Source organism: Lepidochelys olivacea (genome assembly GCF_965140295.1).
Source record: "Lepidochelys olivacea isolate rLepOli2 genome assembly, chromosome: 25".
Lineage (NCBI taxonomy): Eukaryota > Metazoa > Chordata > Testudines > Cheloniidae > Lepidochelys > Lepidochelys olivacea.
Window position 1 is genome coordinate 6,941,967 of NC_140435.1, and position 13,147 is coordinate 6,955,113.

The 13,147-nt window shown below is 60.3% G+C and overlaps 1 protein-coding gene across 3 annotated transcripts in view; it reads right to left on the reverse strand.

Annotated features, from left to right (window-relative positions):
- The window catches only part of NFIC (nuclear factor I C), a 141,498-nt gene that overhangs the window by 27,433 nt on the left and 100,918 nt on the right, over window positions 1-13,147 (reverse strand). For all 3 annotated transcript variants that reach the window (XM_084614789.1, XM_084614787.1, XM_084614788.1), the window contains exons 5-8: window positions 12,701-12,824; window positions 10,178-10,302; window positions 1,578-1,700; window positions 580-764 (exon numbers count right to left, since the gene is read on the reverse strand). In XM_084614789.1, coding sequence (XP_084470915.1) covers window positions 580-764; window positions 1,578-1,700; window positions 10,178-10,302; window positions 12,701-12,824 — 557 coding nt within the window. The remainder of the gene's footprint in view (window positions 1-579; window positions 765-1,577; window positions 1,701-10,177; window positions 10,303-12,700; window positions 12,825-13,147) is intronic.

Consider the following 13,147-nt stretch of genomic DNA (forward strand, 5'->3'; position numbering starts at 1 on the left):
GAAAAGATACTAATTGGTATTTAAAAATAATAATCAAACCATGTTCTCAGGGGTTTGTCCTGGGCCAGAGAATGAAACCCCCTGCTCCCAGTGAACGCCTCAGGGACAGGAAAACGACCCAGGGGAGTGGAAAAGCACTGCTCCTACCTGCAAATGGGCTGCACCCGGGCTGCACCCGGGCTGTTCTTTCGGGGCAAAGTGTCAGCGTTTCTCTGCTGTGGAGGGGCCCGCCACAGGCCTGCGCCCCAGCCAAGCCCACAGGCTGTCTGTGAGCAGTGCACAGGTGTGTGTGTGCGGGGGGGAGGGGGGGGAATTTCACCCTGACGGAACCCAGAGAAACCCTGTCTATCTCATCTAGCTCCTACGGTGCCGCTCGGTGCAGTCTCCGAGCTCGGGTGCCTCAGGCTGGCGACAGCATGGAGAGCTGGGGCAAGCCGTCCCCAGCTCACAGGTCTCTGATGCTGCGGGACGTGCCGGGCCAGTCTGGCAGGAGCCAGGTTGCATCGGCCCTGTGGGACTCTCCCCCACACAGGCCCCAGGGTGGGGGAGCGGTGGGGGGCTGCCTAGGCAGCTCCTTACCGGTCCAGGCTGCTGATTGGACGGGTCGCAGGCCAGTGAGACGAGATCTTTCAGAGGGTCCTGCGGATTGAGATGAGGCGGGTACCGTATGGCCGTGTGGGGGAAGTAGGTGGAGGCCGCCTGGGGGAGGATCGAGGTGGTGGGGAAATGCAGAGTAGATGAAGGGTGTGGGCTTCGAGCGATACCTAGAGCCGGGGAGAGACAAAGAGAGGACCGGGGTGGCCTTCATTCGGAGCCCCGGGCCAGGCAGCGCCCTAGCACCCCCTCCTGCCCCGCAGGCACTCCGCTCTGGTTCCGGTGCCCCCTTAATGGTGGGGTGTGTGGCAGCCCCACACAGCCCAGCTGCCTTATACCTACGACTTTGTATCGCACCGTGTTCGGGGCGTCGCGGTGGGGCAGTGGGACCCGGGAGCCAGGGATTCCCGAGCCCTCATCCTGCCTCTGACCCCGAGGCCCCTCTATGGCCTTGGGCAAGTCACTGAACCTCGCACTGTGCCTCAGTTTTCCCCATCTGCGGACGGGGACCCCGATCCTTACCTGCCTCTGGGGCCGGGGGGAAGGTGCGTGGAGGAATCCGCTGACGCTGGTGAAGCATTTGGCAGACGAACGGTGCTAACTAACCATTGCCATTCGCAAACCAGTCCCGCTCTGAGAAACCACCCTGTTTAAACCCCCTGTCCCTCCCCACCCCCAATCACACAGGGCCCAGCCCACAAGCCCAAGGGATGCTGGGCTAAAAACCAAGCTGGGTTCTTTCTGCCCCCAACCCCGGTCACGCAGACCCTGCAGACTGTAGCTGGCGGCTCTCCCTTGCAAATTCTTCAGAGCCGGCCCTTTGACTGCAGGGGGCCTGGCAGGCTGAGGGCGCAGCAGAAATGATACCATCCACGCATGCATTAGTGCAGCCCCCGCCTGAGCCCCCCGCCCAGCCTCCCTTCCCGGGCAGTGAATGACAAAGGAACCGCCCTGCCCTGCTGCCCCCGGAGACCCAGACTCACCGCTGTGCACGGCAATGACCGGACGGTGATGCTGGGTGAAGCTCAGCCTTGGAGAGGAGTCCTGGGGCGATGGGCTGTTGAAGGGCGATTTGTCGATCTCCGTCTTTTTCACGGGGGAGATGCCTAGTGAGCGGTGGGAAAAGCAGAAACGGCGCCGTTAAGGGTCAGCCCCCCACTGCTCAGGCCCACGATGGTGCCCAGGGGCAGCATTTAAAAGGCCCATAAATGAAATCCACAGCGGAGCCCATCACCATTCAGTGTCAGGCGTCAGGGCAGAATCTGATCCCCAGAGTCAGGAAGGGTTCCCCCTCTCACCAGGCATACCATCCCCTGGAGCGCTAGGCTCAGAGGCCGGAGGCCAGAGGAGATGGCCAATGAATGGATTCACTCTGGCCCTGGCCCAAGGCACTGACAGCCCAGTGAAATCACCACTGTGACTGGGGAGAGTGAGAGGGGGGCTCCCTCCAGTGACTGAGCCTAGAACCCGGGGGAGCAAACATCAGAACGGCCACACTGGGTCAGACCAAAGGTCCATCCAGCCCAGTATCCTGTCTTCCGACAGTGGCCGGTGCCAGGTGCCCGAGAGGGAAGGAACAGAACAGGGAATCATCCAGTTATCCATCCCGTCCCCTATTCCCAGACCCTGGGGCAGGGGCTACCCTTGGTGTCCCTAGGCGAGGGTTTGCATGCAGTGCAGCTCGGCGCCTATGGGGCGCTGTGGGAGCAAGGAAGGGCTCTGGCGTGCCCGGCGTTAACCAGGAAAGGGGGCTGGGTTGGGCTGGGCTGGGCGTCACTGGCCAAGACGCAGCGGAAAGAACTCCAGGGGCACAGCTGGCTTATTGCTGTGCAGAGCCAGCAGGGGGCGCAGCACCCAGAGACGCTCCTGAGGCCCTGTCACAGCCACTAATTTGCTCTCGTTAATTAGGTAGCGACAGAGGGATGGGCAGGAGCTTATGAAGTGGGTCACGTTCCCTGGCTCAACTGCTTGGCTCGCAGGGGGTCGAAGCGACAAGCTGACTGCCAAGCGTGTGTGTGCGTGTGCAAATGGTGCTGTGTGCGAATGTGTGTGCGAGTGCACAGTTGTGCATTTGTACACAGGGGTGTGCAGCAGGGTCGGTATGTGTGTGTGCGTGGGTATTCACATGCGCGTGAGTGGACATGCTGGTGTGCAGCGGCGCGCGCGCATGGATGTGTGTGTGTTTACACATGGGTAGGCACGTGTGTGAGTGGGTGTGAGTCGACACAAGGGTAGGCGTGTTTGCACGTGTGTGTGCGTGTGTGTGTGTGCACGTTGGCATACATGTGCTGGCAGGAGGATGCATCCCCAGGTGTGCAGGTGTCTCCCTCCTCCCCATTGGGCAGCCTCGCCCCACTGCACATGGCTCCAGTTCCGTGTTTCCGACCCGCTTCTCCCGCCCTCAGGGCGAATGGCCCAGCGGGCCCTGACCTGGGAAGCTGGGGGGAGAGGCACGTAGCAGGCGAGCTCTGCGCAAGGCCACCCACCCGAACCTCGTCCTGGCCTCTCCAGGACCAAAACCCATCACCTGCCGCCCGAGCCGCGTCTCCTGCACCCTGCTGAGCAGAGCCCTTGGGGTTGGCATGTTCCTCCCCGCGTCCCGTCCCGTCCCGTCCCTGCCAGCCACGCAGGGCCCAGGCTACCGGGGGAACCGCCGGCTCTGCACGGCACACTGTCCCACAGCACCAGCGCTCTGCCCACAGGAAGGCTGGGGCCGTAGTTACGCAGCCAGGAATAGAGCAAATAGAGGCCCAGGCCAGGCAGCGGCAGGGAAATACCCAAGGCAGGGGGATCCAGGCCCAGGGTGGTGAGGGGAGGGCCGTACAGGCCCAGGGCAGGTGGGGGCCGGGCCGTACAGGCCCAGGGCAGGTGGGGGCCGGGCCGTACAGGCCCAGGGCAGGCGGGAGCAGGGCCGTACAGGCCCAGGGCAGGTGAGGGCAGGGCCAGACAGGCCCAGGGCAGGGCCGTACAGGCCCAGGACACGCTGGAGCTGGGCTGTACAGCCTCGGGGCAGTGGGGGTAGGGTTGCCAAGTGTCCGGGTTTCGACTGGAACGCCCAGTTGAAAAGGGACCCTGGCGGCTCCGGTCAGCACTACTGACCGGGCAGCTAAAAGTCTGGCTGGCGATGCAGTGGGGCTAAGGCAGGCTCCCTCCCTGTCCTGGCTCTGCATGACTCCCCGAAGTGGCCGGCATGTCCGTCTCCTAGGTCTAAGGGTTGCCACGGGGGCTCTGCATGCTGCCCCTGCCCTGAGCACCAGCTCCGCAGCTCCTATTGGCCAGAAACAGCAGCCAATGGGAGCTGTGGGGTGGCACCTGCGGGTAGGGGCAGTGCACAGAGTCTCTGTGGCCCCTCCGCCTAGGAGCTGGACATGGGGGGCAGGCCATACAGGCCCAAGGCAGGCGGGGTCAGGGCCGTACGGAGGGGGTTGGGCCCAGGGCAGGCGGGGGCAGGGCTGTACAGGCCCAGGACACGCTGGAGCAGGGCTGTACAGGCCCAGGGCAGGTGGGGACCGGGCCAGACAGGCCCAGGCTGGATAAATTGAGGTGGATCTGATGGCTGTGGTGTTCTACGCTGGTGACTGAGTTGAGAAGGCAGCCCTGCGGCGACAGACCATTTGGCACCCATTAAATCCTGAGCCATGTAAGCACCTCCCTCATTCTCTGTGTGACGTGGGCACTATGCCCCCAGCGTGGCCGACCACCCTGCCGGGCCTTTGCTTTCCCCACTGGGGGATCTGTCAGGGCAGAGGTGCCTGTGTCGAGGAGAATGGGAACCAGCCAAGCCCCGCTTTATCAGCCCTGTCGAAGCAAACGGGACGGAGACGCTCTTTTTCCCTCTGCCACTGGGCGTCACCCAAAGTAAAGGAAACCCTCTGGATCTAGATCTGCTCTGCTCAGCTTGTGGTGCTGAGTCACTGGCATTCCTGGAGGCAGGAGACCCCCGCCCCAGCCCTGCCCCGTTATGGGCCCCAGCCGGGATAGTTGGCTGTTGATTTATGAGGAAAGATTAGGAGAGCTAAAAATATGTTGAGCTTTGCAGAGTGCTGAGCTGGGGGATTCGAGCCCTGAGCACAAGGAGCCAAAAGGCATAAACACCATGGGGGGGAAGGGTTGCTGAGCAGGGATGAGATCGTCTCCCCAAGGCCAGTGTAGGCCCCCCACCCCCACAGACCTGTGAGGACAGGTGTATGGGGGACAGGAGGAGGAGTGGCTGGAGTGCTGTGTGGGCTGGCTATTCGGGGCTGCACAGGGGTCCATGCAGGGCCAGTATGGCTGCAGTAAGGCAGAGCAGCCCCAGGGCTATTCTAACACACCGGGGCAGTCCCGCCCCCATCCCAGCCCAGAATTTGGGAGGTTCAAAGGTGGTGTAAAGCCCCCTTTGCCTGCTATCTCCCGAGCTGATTCGGGCGTGGCACTGCCCAGTCTGACCTTGCACTTGCACTAGGAGGCATGCAATGACACAGCTGCCGTCGCTCCCCAATGGCACCGAACCCCCAGGAGTTGCTGGCTTACAGTTATACCGGAGAAGGGCTGGAACCGAACCCCCACAGGGAGGGGCTCCCAACCCAGCCTCTGATCCACACCAACTTGCAAAGAGCTCTCCTTGTCTGCACCACTGGCCTCTTGGCTCTAATCGCCAGGGGCCAACCCCCATTGCCAGCACAGAAATGGGGGTCAGGATCTTTGTTGCTTCGGTCTGGGAATGCAGGGCAGGAATCTCCTCCCAGCAGCGCCTATCGCTGGCCTCCAGCACAGGCTGGATCCGCTGAGAACAGGCCCAGCATATCCTGCCTCCCATCGGGCTGCGTGTGCTGTGAGAACAGTGCCCACGCCAGTGTAGGGGGCCTAGCTAAGGTAGGTGACAAGGGGAAGCCCTGGGTGAAGGGCTTTGACCCATGTGGAAGGCTTGGGCTCAGCAGGAGCTTTAGCCAGAAATTCGGGTCGGTTTTTAAAACAGGCCCGGACGCCTGGGTTCTCCAGGGCTGGGCACCACAGTCCCGCTGGCTCATCCTCGCTTTCAGAGGGCCAAACACTGCAGTTTTATCCTCCCGCTGAGCGAAGGCTGGCAGACTCGGTCCTAGAGGTGATAGGGCCCAGGTCTCCAGGCTGGTGGTCTCTGCCCCCAGCTTGCCTCATTGCCTTTCACCCAGGAGCCAGCTGCACTTGTCGAAATGGAACAGCTGCCCCCCAGTGTTCACCAGCTCTCCCTAGTGTCCTCCAGCGTGCTCTGCACCTGCTCCACACTGCTCTATTCTGACCCCTGGCTGCCCACAGGACTGACTGTCTTCCCCCGTGCTCCCTGGTGCCCAGGCCTCTCCGGGCACAGGACATGGACAGCTGCGCCCCAGGGGATTTGGGGAGAGGAGTTGGAGGAACTGGCTCCCCCCACGCCTGCAAGTGATTCCAGCTGGCAGGCCCAGAGGCGGTGTGTGGCTGGCTGGGGATGGCTCCCCTTGCTGCTGGGGAAGGATGGTGTCTCCGGCTGGAGTGCCTGATTCTCTGCTCTCCCCTGGGCTGTACAGGGCAGCCCCCATCCTGGGCAGCTGCTTCCTCTGACCCAGCCCCGCCACTTGCCCACTGCAATCCCTCTCCATGCCCCTTGACCCCGTCTCCCACTGCTCCGCCCTTCCCCTTCCGCCCCTCCCCAATTCACCCCAGGCCCTCCTCTCTGCTGTGCCCTGCATTCAACCCGGCCTCTGCTTCCCCCCCAGGCCACAGCTTCCCCTGCAGCCCCCTCAGCCCATGGGCATTGGCAGAACTCTCCCACCAGGGCAGAGCCCTGTGGCTGCGCACGACACTGGGCATCCCCTGGAGAGGGCATGTGGCTCGTCTGCCCTTCCCCATCCTGGTACCCGGGGCTCCTCCCGGCCTGACGTGGGGAACTCTGAGAGGGAGTTAATCCTGCTGCCATAGTGCCATGGAGGATTTATCTCCAGCCATTCGGCCCAGCCGGCCTTAATGGGTTTAGCCCGTTCTCAGACGTTCATTTAGGAGGATTTCACAGAACATCCAGTTCAGGATTGAAATAAACCCCCCTGCGAGGCACCGGCTAAGCACATCCCTTCTCAGATGGCTTACACCCTCCCCTCCCCGGCCAGGCTTGGGGGGCACAGCGAGAGAGGGACTCATGTACTCGCACCCAGAGCTGAGGTTCTCCCTGAACTCCAACAGCTGGCGGAGCTAGTGAGTCGAGGGGAAAAAAAAGAAAGCTGCAGCCCAGGAGGGCCAAGGGTTGGAGCAGGGCGTTTGGGAACCAGGACTCCTGGGTTCTGTTCCTGGCTCTGGGTGAGCACTCCTCCTTGCCACCATGCCTACAATGTCTTGACAGTGACTGGCTACTCTGGCTGCCCGGCAGTCTGTAGACAGCTAGGTAAGGCAGAGCAACCCCAGGGCTACTCCACCACACCTGGGGCAACCCGGCTCCCAGTACAGTCCAGACCCAGACAGCGCACACAACACGATCTGTCTGTGATGTAGAAAGCTTCTCTTTGTTCTGTGTTTCTTCAACACCTAGCAGGCCAGGGACCTGGGCCGGGAGGAGGCTGCTAGGGGCTACTTCCTCTAGCAAATATCGAAGGGGCCAGCAAAACTCAGGAGCCTGAACAGAGGAAGATTGCATAACCTGTCCTCGGGATCTTTAAAGCAATGCTCACATTCATCATCATCAATAGAGCCAGCTGGAAAAGGGCATTTCCCAGGAAAAACTCAGACAGCAAAAATGCAGGGTGGGGGTGCAGGGTTTACATAATAACCTGCCTTGTTTTTTGTTTTTCATTAAAAAAAAACTCCCCCAAATTTCTAAAGAAAAGGGGGTTTTGTGTGGAAAATTTTCATTTTGGAAAAGAAAAAGGCCCTTTTACATCCAAAACCAGCTTTGACCAAAAAGCTCAGCCGGCTCTGGGATTTTCCAATCCCAGGGTAAAGTGCTTTGCAGCTGCTAACTCAGAACACCACCAAGACGCCTCCCCACTTGGGGTCAGCGCCATTCTCCCCAAGGCCAAGAAGGCCAATGGCATTTTGGGATGTATAAGTAGGGGCATAGCGAGCAGATCGAGGGACGTGATCGTTCCCCTCTATTCGACATTGGTGAGGCCTCATCTGGAGTACTGTGTCCAGTTTTGGGCCCCACACTTCAAGAAGGATGTGGATAAATTGGAGAGAGTCCAGCGAAGGGCAACAAAAATGATTAGGGGACTGGAACACATGAGTTATGAGGAGAGGCTGAGGGAGCTGGGATTGTTTAGCCTGCAGAAGAGAAGAATGAGGGGGGATTTGATAGCTGCTTTCAACTACCTGAAAGGGGGTTCCAGAGAGGATGGCTCTAGACTGTTCTCAATGGTAGCAGATGACAGAACGAGGAGTAATGGTCTCAAGTTGCAGTGGGGGAGGTTTAGATTGGATATTAGGAAAAACTTTTTCACTAAGAGGGTGGTGAAACACTGGAATGCGTTACCTAGGGAGGTGGTAGAATCTCCTTCCTTAGAGGTTTTTAAGGTCAGGCTTGACAAAGCCCTGGCTGGGATGATTTAACTGGGAATTGGTCCTGCTTTGAGCAGGGGGTTGGACTAGATGACCTTCTGGGGTCCCTTCCAACCCTGATATTCTATGATTCTATGATTCTAAGGTGGGGAAACCGAGGCACAGAGAACAGACGGGCCAGCCCAAAGTGCTGAGTCAGTGCTGGGACTAGAACCCAGGAGTCCTGCGTCTCCAGCACCGATACCTTGCCCTTGGTTCTCAGGCTGGTGTAAATCAGGAGGAAATCCAGGGAGGAAAATGGACTAGATTCTGCTCTGGGACAGATTCTGCACCGGGCCTCTCGGTGTGCTCTGCTGCCCAGAACTGCTGGAGCTCAGAGTTCTCTGCCCCCCCGCTGGAGAAGGAGGGGCTGTGTACACTGTCCTAGGTGCCCCCCAGCTGGGCCAGGTCCCTCACAATTAGATTCTGGCTCGATGGTGCAAAGCCCAGAACAGGTGTCCAGCTTGCGATATGGCACTTCCAGCAGGGCTCAGGGGACACCTGCAGTCCAGACAGCCTCCCGGTCGGACGACAGGGTCCGCGCCCCGCAGGGCAGACAAAGGATCAGGCTGTGATTCTGTTCTGGCCCTGGACCCCCAGCACGGCCCAGGTTCTGGAAGGGGGCTCAGGATCTGGGAGTCTGAAACACCCACCCCCAGTGCACCTTTGCATACACACAAACACACAGATGCACACGCACACAGTGTAGGGGGAGGACCAGGGGCCAGGCCCAAGGACTGGGGGTGGGGAATAGTTTGGGGTTCTCAGGCTGAGAGGCAGGAAAGCTAAAGAGCCCCTTTAAAAACGTCCCTAACCATGTGAAGCTGGGGGGTGAATCCCACGGGGCCATTAGCTGCCAGTGCCCGCTGCCCCCCAACCCAGCAGATCCCCGGAGAACCTCCCCACGCCTGCTTCCTGGGTGGCCGGCTACATTTAAAGGGGAGGGGACAGAAATCGCAAGATTATAAAAAGAAATACATACAAGATAATGTACAACCCCCCTTCCCCCCGGCGGTCCTTGCAGGGAGAACTGGCGCTGCATGGGACCCCAGGAACCAGCCATCTGAAAAAGGGTCTGTATTGCTTTAATTAGCTCAGCCAACCCCCACCCCCTTCTCTTAATGAACGGCTAATTGGGGCTGTCTAGACAGGAAGACAAAACATCAAACAAGGAAGAAATCCCTCCTCAGTAATATGGGGCACCTGTGGAGAGGGGGAGCGGTGGGGGCAGGGCCCCAGCCTGGCAGTGCACAGAGGGGCACAGGGCAGCAGGGGCAGGGACACAGCGAGTGCAGGGGCCGGGCGGGGAGCCAGGTGGCCTCCTGAGCGGGGAAGTCAGTTCACGGGAAGAGCTGCTGGCCCTCCCCTGGAAGATTCATTGACACAGACCCTCTGTGGGGATCCCAGCCCCAACTCCAGAGACCCTGTGCTGGGGGAGACCCTGTGGACCCATGGAAATTTCCGGCACAGTCATCAGAGACACCTAGAGAAATCTGCGTGCACCTACTGAGGGCTCCTACAGCGCTGCCAAGGACCCAGCCAGGAGCTCCGGTAGTGAGCCCAGCATGCCTGGCAGAGTGAGACTGCGGCTGATGGTCTCTGGCAGAGGGAGGATGGCACGCTGGCTCACCACCTGGCCATGCCCCCACATAGAGCACCTGTGAAGCCAGTGATCAGCAGCAGGGATGCCCCAGGATGCAGGGGACAGCTCCTTTCCCTGCTCTGCCTCGGCGGGGAAGGGAGAGCTCAGTGGTTTGAGCATTGGCCTGCTAAACCCAGGGTTGTGAGTTCAATCCTTGAGGGGGCCTTTTAGGATTCTGGGGCAAATATTGGGGATTGGTCCTGCTTTGAGCAGGGGCTTGGACTAGATGACCTCCTGTGGTCCCTTCCAACCCTGATGTTCTATGATAATCTAGGTCTCTCATCGCCTGGGGGATCCTCTGAACCAGGAACCGGCTCCTAAGCCAAAGTGACAAACCCAGAAAGGAGAAGCCGGGTTCACCGCCCCACCTGGCGCCAGAGCCAGGAGAACATGCAAGGGAAGGGCCCCAGGTGGGATACCTACCCCCTTCCATGTCTTCTGTCCAATTGCGGCTGCTGCTCGTGGGCGAGCTGGGCGAGGTGTAGTATTCGCCCCCCGGACTCGTGTCTATGTCGTCCTCCATGGAGCCAGACTTGTGTCGTTTACTCCTGGGGAAGGGGAGGGAGGAGAATTGATCAACCCATGGAGAGTTGTTCGATGCGCCAGGGTCTTTCGCTGCCATAGGCTCCTGCTGAGAGCCAAGGGGTGGCAGGCAGGGCTCGGGGGCTCTGTCCCTCGCTGTGTTGTGCAGTCTAATGATTAGCACCAAGGATTAGGAGTCCAGATGCCTGGGTTCTGTACCCAGCTCTGGGAGGGAAGTGTAGTCTAGTGGTTAGAGTAAGGGACTCTGCCACTGAATGGCTATTTGACCTCAGGTGAGTCGCCAGCCCAGTCTTATGGCCCTATTGCTTGAGTGAGTGGCCCACCTGACACGGGACAGGGCTGCAGGAATGTGACTTTATCACCTTGCAGGGCAGCTGGGAGCGCTCATTACTCAGGGGCATGCTCCACTCTGGGGCAGAGTGTCCCCTGGGGTGCACATGGCAGAAGAGGAGGCTACCGACTTCACGCACATGGAGATTCTTGGGCCAAGCCCATACGGACGTGGCACATTATGGCTGCTGCCAGGGAGGAGCTGGTGGCAGGGAGCCCTGGGGTCAGTGACAAGAAGAAATGAAGCTGCTGGGCCCAATACTCCTCTCAGTTACACCCATGCGACCCCAGTGGGCTCCAAGAGGAAGGGGTGGTCTGGGAGCCAGACTGGGGGCTTGTGTTCATGCACATGGCTGCAGCGTCAGGAGAGCTGCTCCCCTCGGCCTTGCTAATCCACCTCCCGAAGAGGGGTCCTTGTGTCAGGGGAAGAAGCCCTCCCACGCACTTCTGCAGGGGGCTAAGGGGTGGAACTGCGTCGCTCGGGGGTGGATTTTTCACACCCCTGCGCAACGCAGTGATACTGACATGGGCCTGTAGCATCGGCCTGGCCTGTGAAGCAAGCCAGGCCAGAAACAGGCCCCAGTGCGGCCAGCAATGCCCGGAGTGCCAATTAACTCTAAGCATGTGCCCGAGGGCGTGGCTGACCCACGCTGGCCCCGATCAAAGACAAGAGAAAGGAAGGGGCTCCCTGAGGCTTCATCCACTCTGCCAACCAGTGAGGTGAGGCCGGCAGGATCCCCCTCCCCTCACCTAGCTCATCTGGTGGGAAATCCACAGGGCCTGGTCTCTGCCAGCACGTTCCCTGGCAGGGGAAATGGACACTGTGGGCCAAATTCTGCTCTCCAGTAACCTGGCAGAGCCCATGAGAGCCAAATTCTGCCCAGAGACCTAAGCGGGCTGCTTCTCCCTCAGCTCCCTGGCTCCTGTTCTCTCGTATTAGTTTACAGGGTGCACACCCGCAGCCACCGAATAATGTCATCCTCCCCGTTTGCCTCTGGGGGGAATGCAGCAGCTGTTTCATAGCCACACAGCAGTCTAGGACCGGAAGTGGCAGAGACCATATTCAGAGGGACGGGGATTACAGAGAGGCACAAGGTCCCGTCCGAAGGAGGCAGGGAGCCCGCACACGGCTGCTAATACTTCTCCTCATTCCTAAGCTTCCACCGGCCTCAGTCGCTATGCAACAGCCCCCAGGAGCACAGTGCCCGAGCAGCAGGGGGGCCAGGCCTGCCTCAGGGGTGAAAGCCCCCATCACTGCTCCTCAAGCGGTCTCCCATCCAGCTCCTGCATAGCCTTGGCCCTGCTTAGATGGAAGCACGGACAGGCCCAGGCCGCCGGGGTGCTACAGCTGCCAAGCTCAGGGCTGCTCTAAGTTGGCCTTGGAAGCCACCAAGCCAACCCTGTTGGTTAACCATGTCGCTGTTGGATTTCTTCCCCGCAGGGCTGTGACCGCAGCAGGTCGCTGGCGCGCTGCAGCAATGATGGGGTTAAGTAACACATATCTCCCTCCCCACCAGAGGAGGTTGGCAGGCTAGCGGCTGGGAGCCCGGGCAGCAGGAGTTCCCCAAGGACACAGTGTGCCAGGCAGGGAGAGGACGAGGAGCGAGGAGGAGAGGAGCCCACACTGGATTCTGGCTACAGCCCAGCAAAGGGAAAAACCTGCCCTGGATTTCTGTTCTGTGGACCAAACTACCCCAGAGCTGGGGCCGCGCAGGAGGAGGTTTACGCTGCTGCCCGGTGTGTGTGTGCAGGAGTCCACGGACATGCATGAGGCTCCAAGCGTGCCTGGGTGGCTCTGTTGGTGTGTGTGACTGGAGCGCCATGCGTGTCCCCGTGTGCGTGTACATGTCTGTACATCCGGGTCTCTGCGTGCATGGCAGAGCGCGTGTGCCCAGGAAGGTGCTTGCATGCATGTGACTAGGCATGCTGGCAGGCCCCGCATCTGGCTGAAGCAGGACTGAACCTGCCTTGCCCTTCCCACACCGTGCTGCACAGAGAAGGCCTAGAAAAGGCCCAGCCCAGCCCTCGCCTGGCCCTGCTGCCCCCAGAGCCCGTGCTGAGGCTGGTACGTACCCGCTGGAGGAGGTGCTGGGGAGCGTCCTTCTCATGCCAGTGCTCGAGGGGTTCAGATCATAGGCCAGATGACCCTGCAACTCACCCAGAGAGAAATTTGGCCCCGTGCCTGTCACCACTGGTGCTGTGGATCACAACATAGAGAGACCCGCGTCAGGAGGGCTAATCAAACACCCAGCCTGGGGCAGGCACGTCCCGCTCGGTCAGAGCTCCCCTGGGCCTGCTGCTCCACGGGAAAGCTGCATTTGCTACCCACTCCTGGGGGGAAATTCACCCTGGCCATTATGCCAACTAGGACTGGTGCCCCCCACAGGGCTCAGGAACACAGCCATTGGCATGAGGCTGCCAGGCTGTGCCCAGACCTGCTCACCAAGCCCTGAGCCAAACTCCACGCAGTCTGCTCCCCTGGAGGGGCTGCGGGGGTGGAAGGGGAAGTGACTGGCTTTG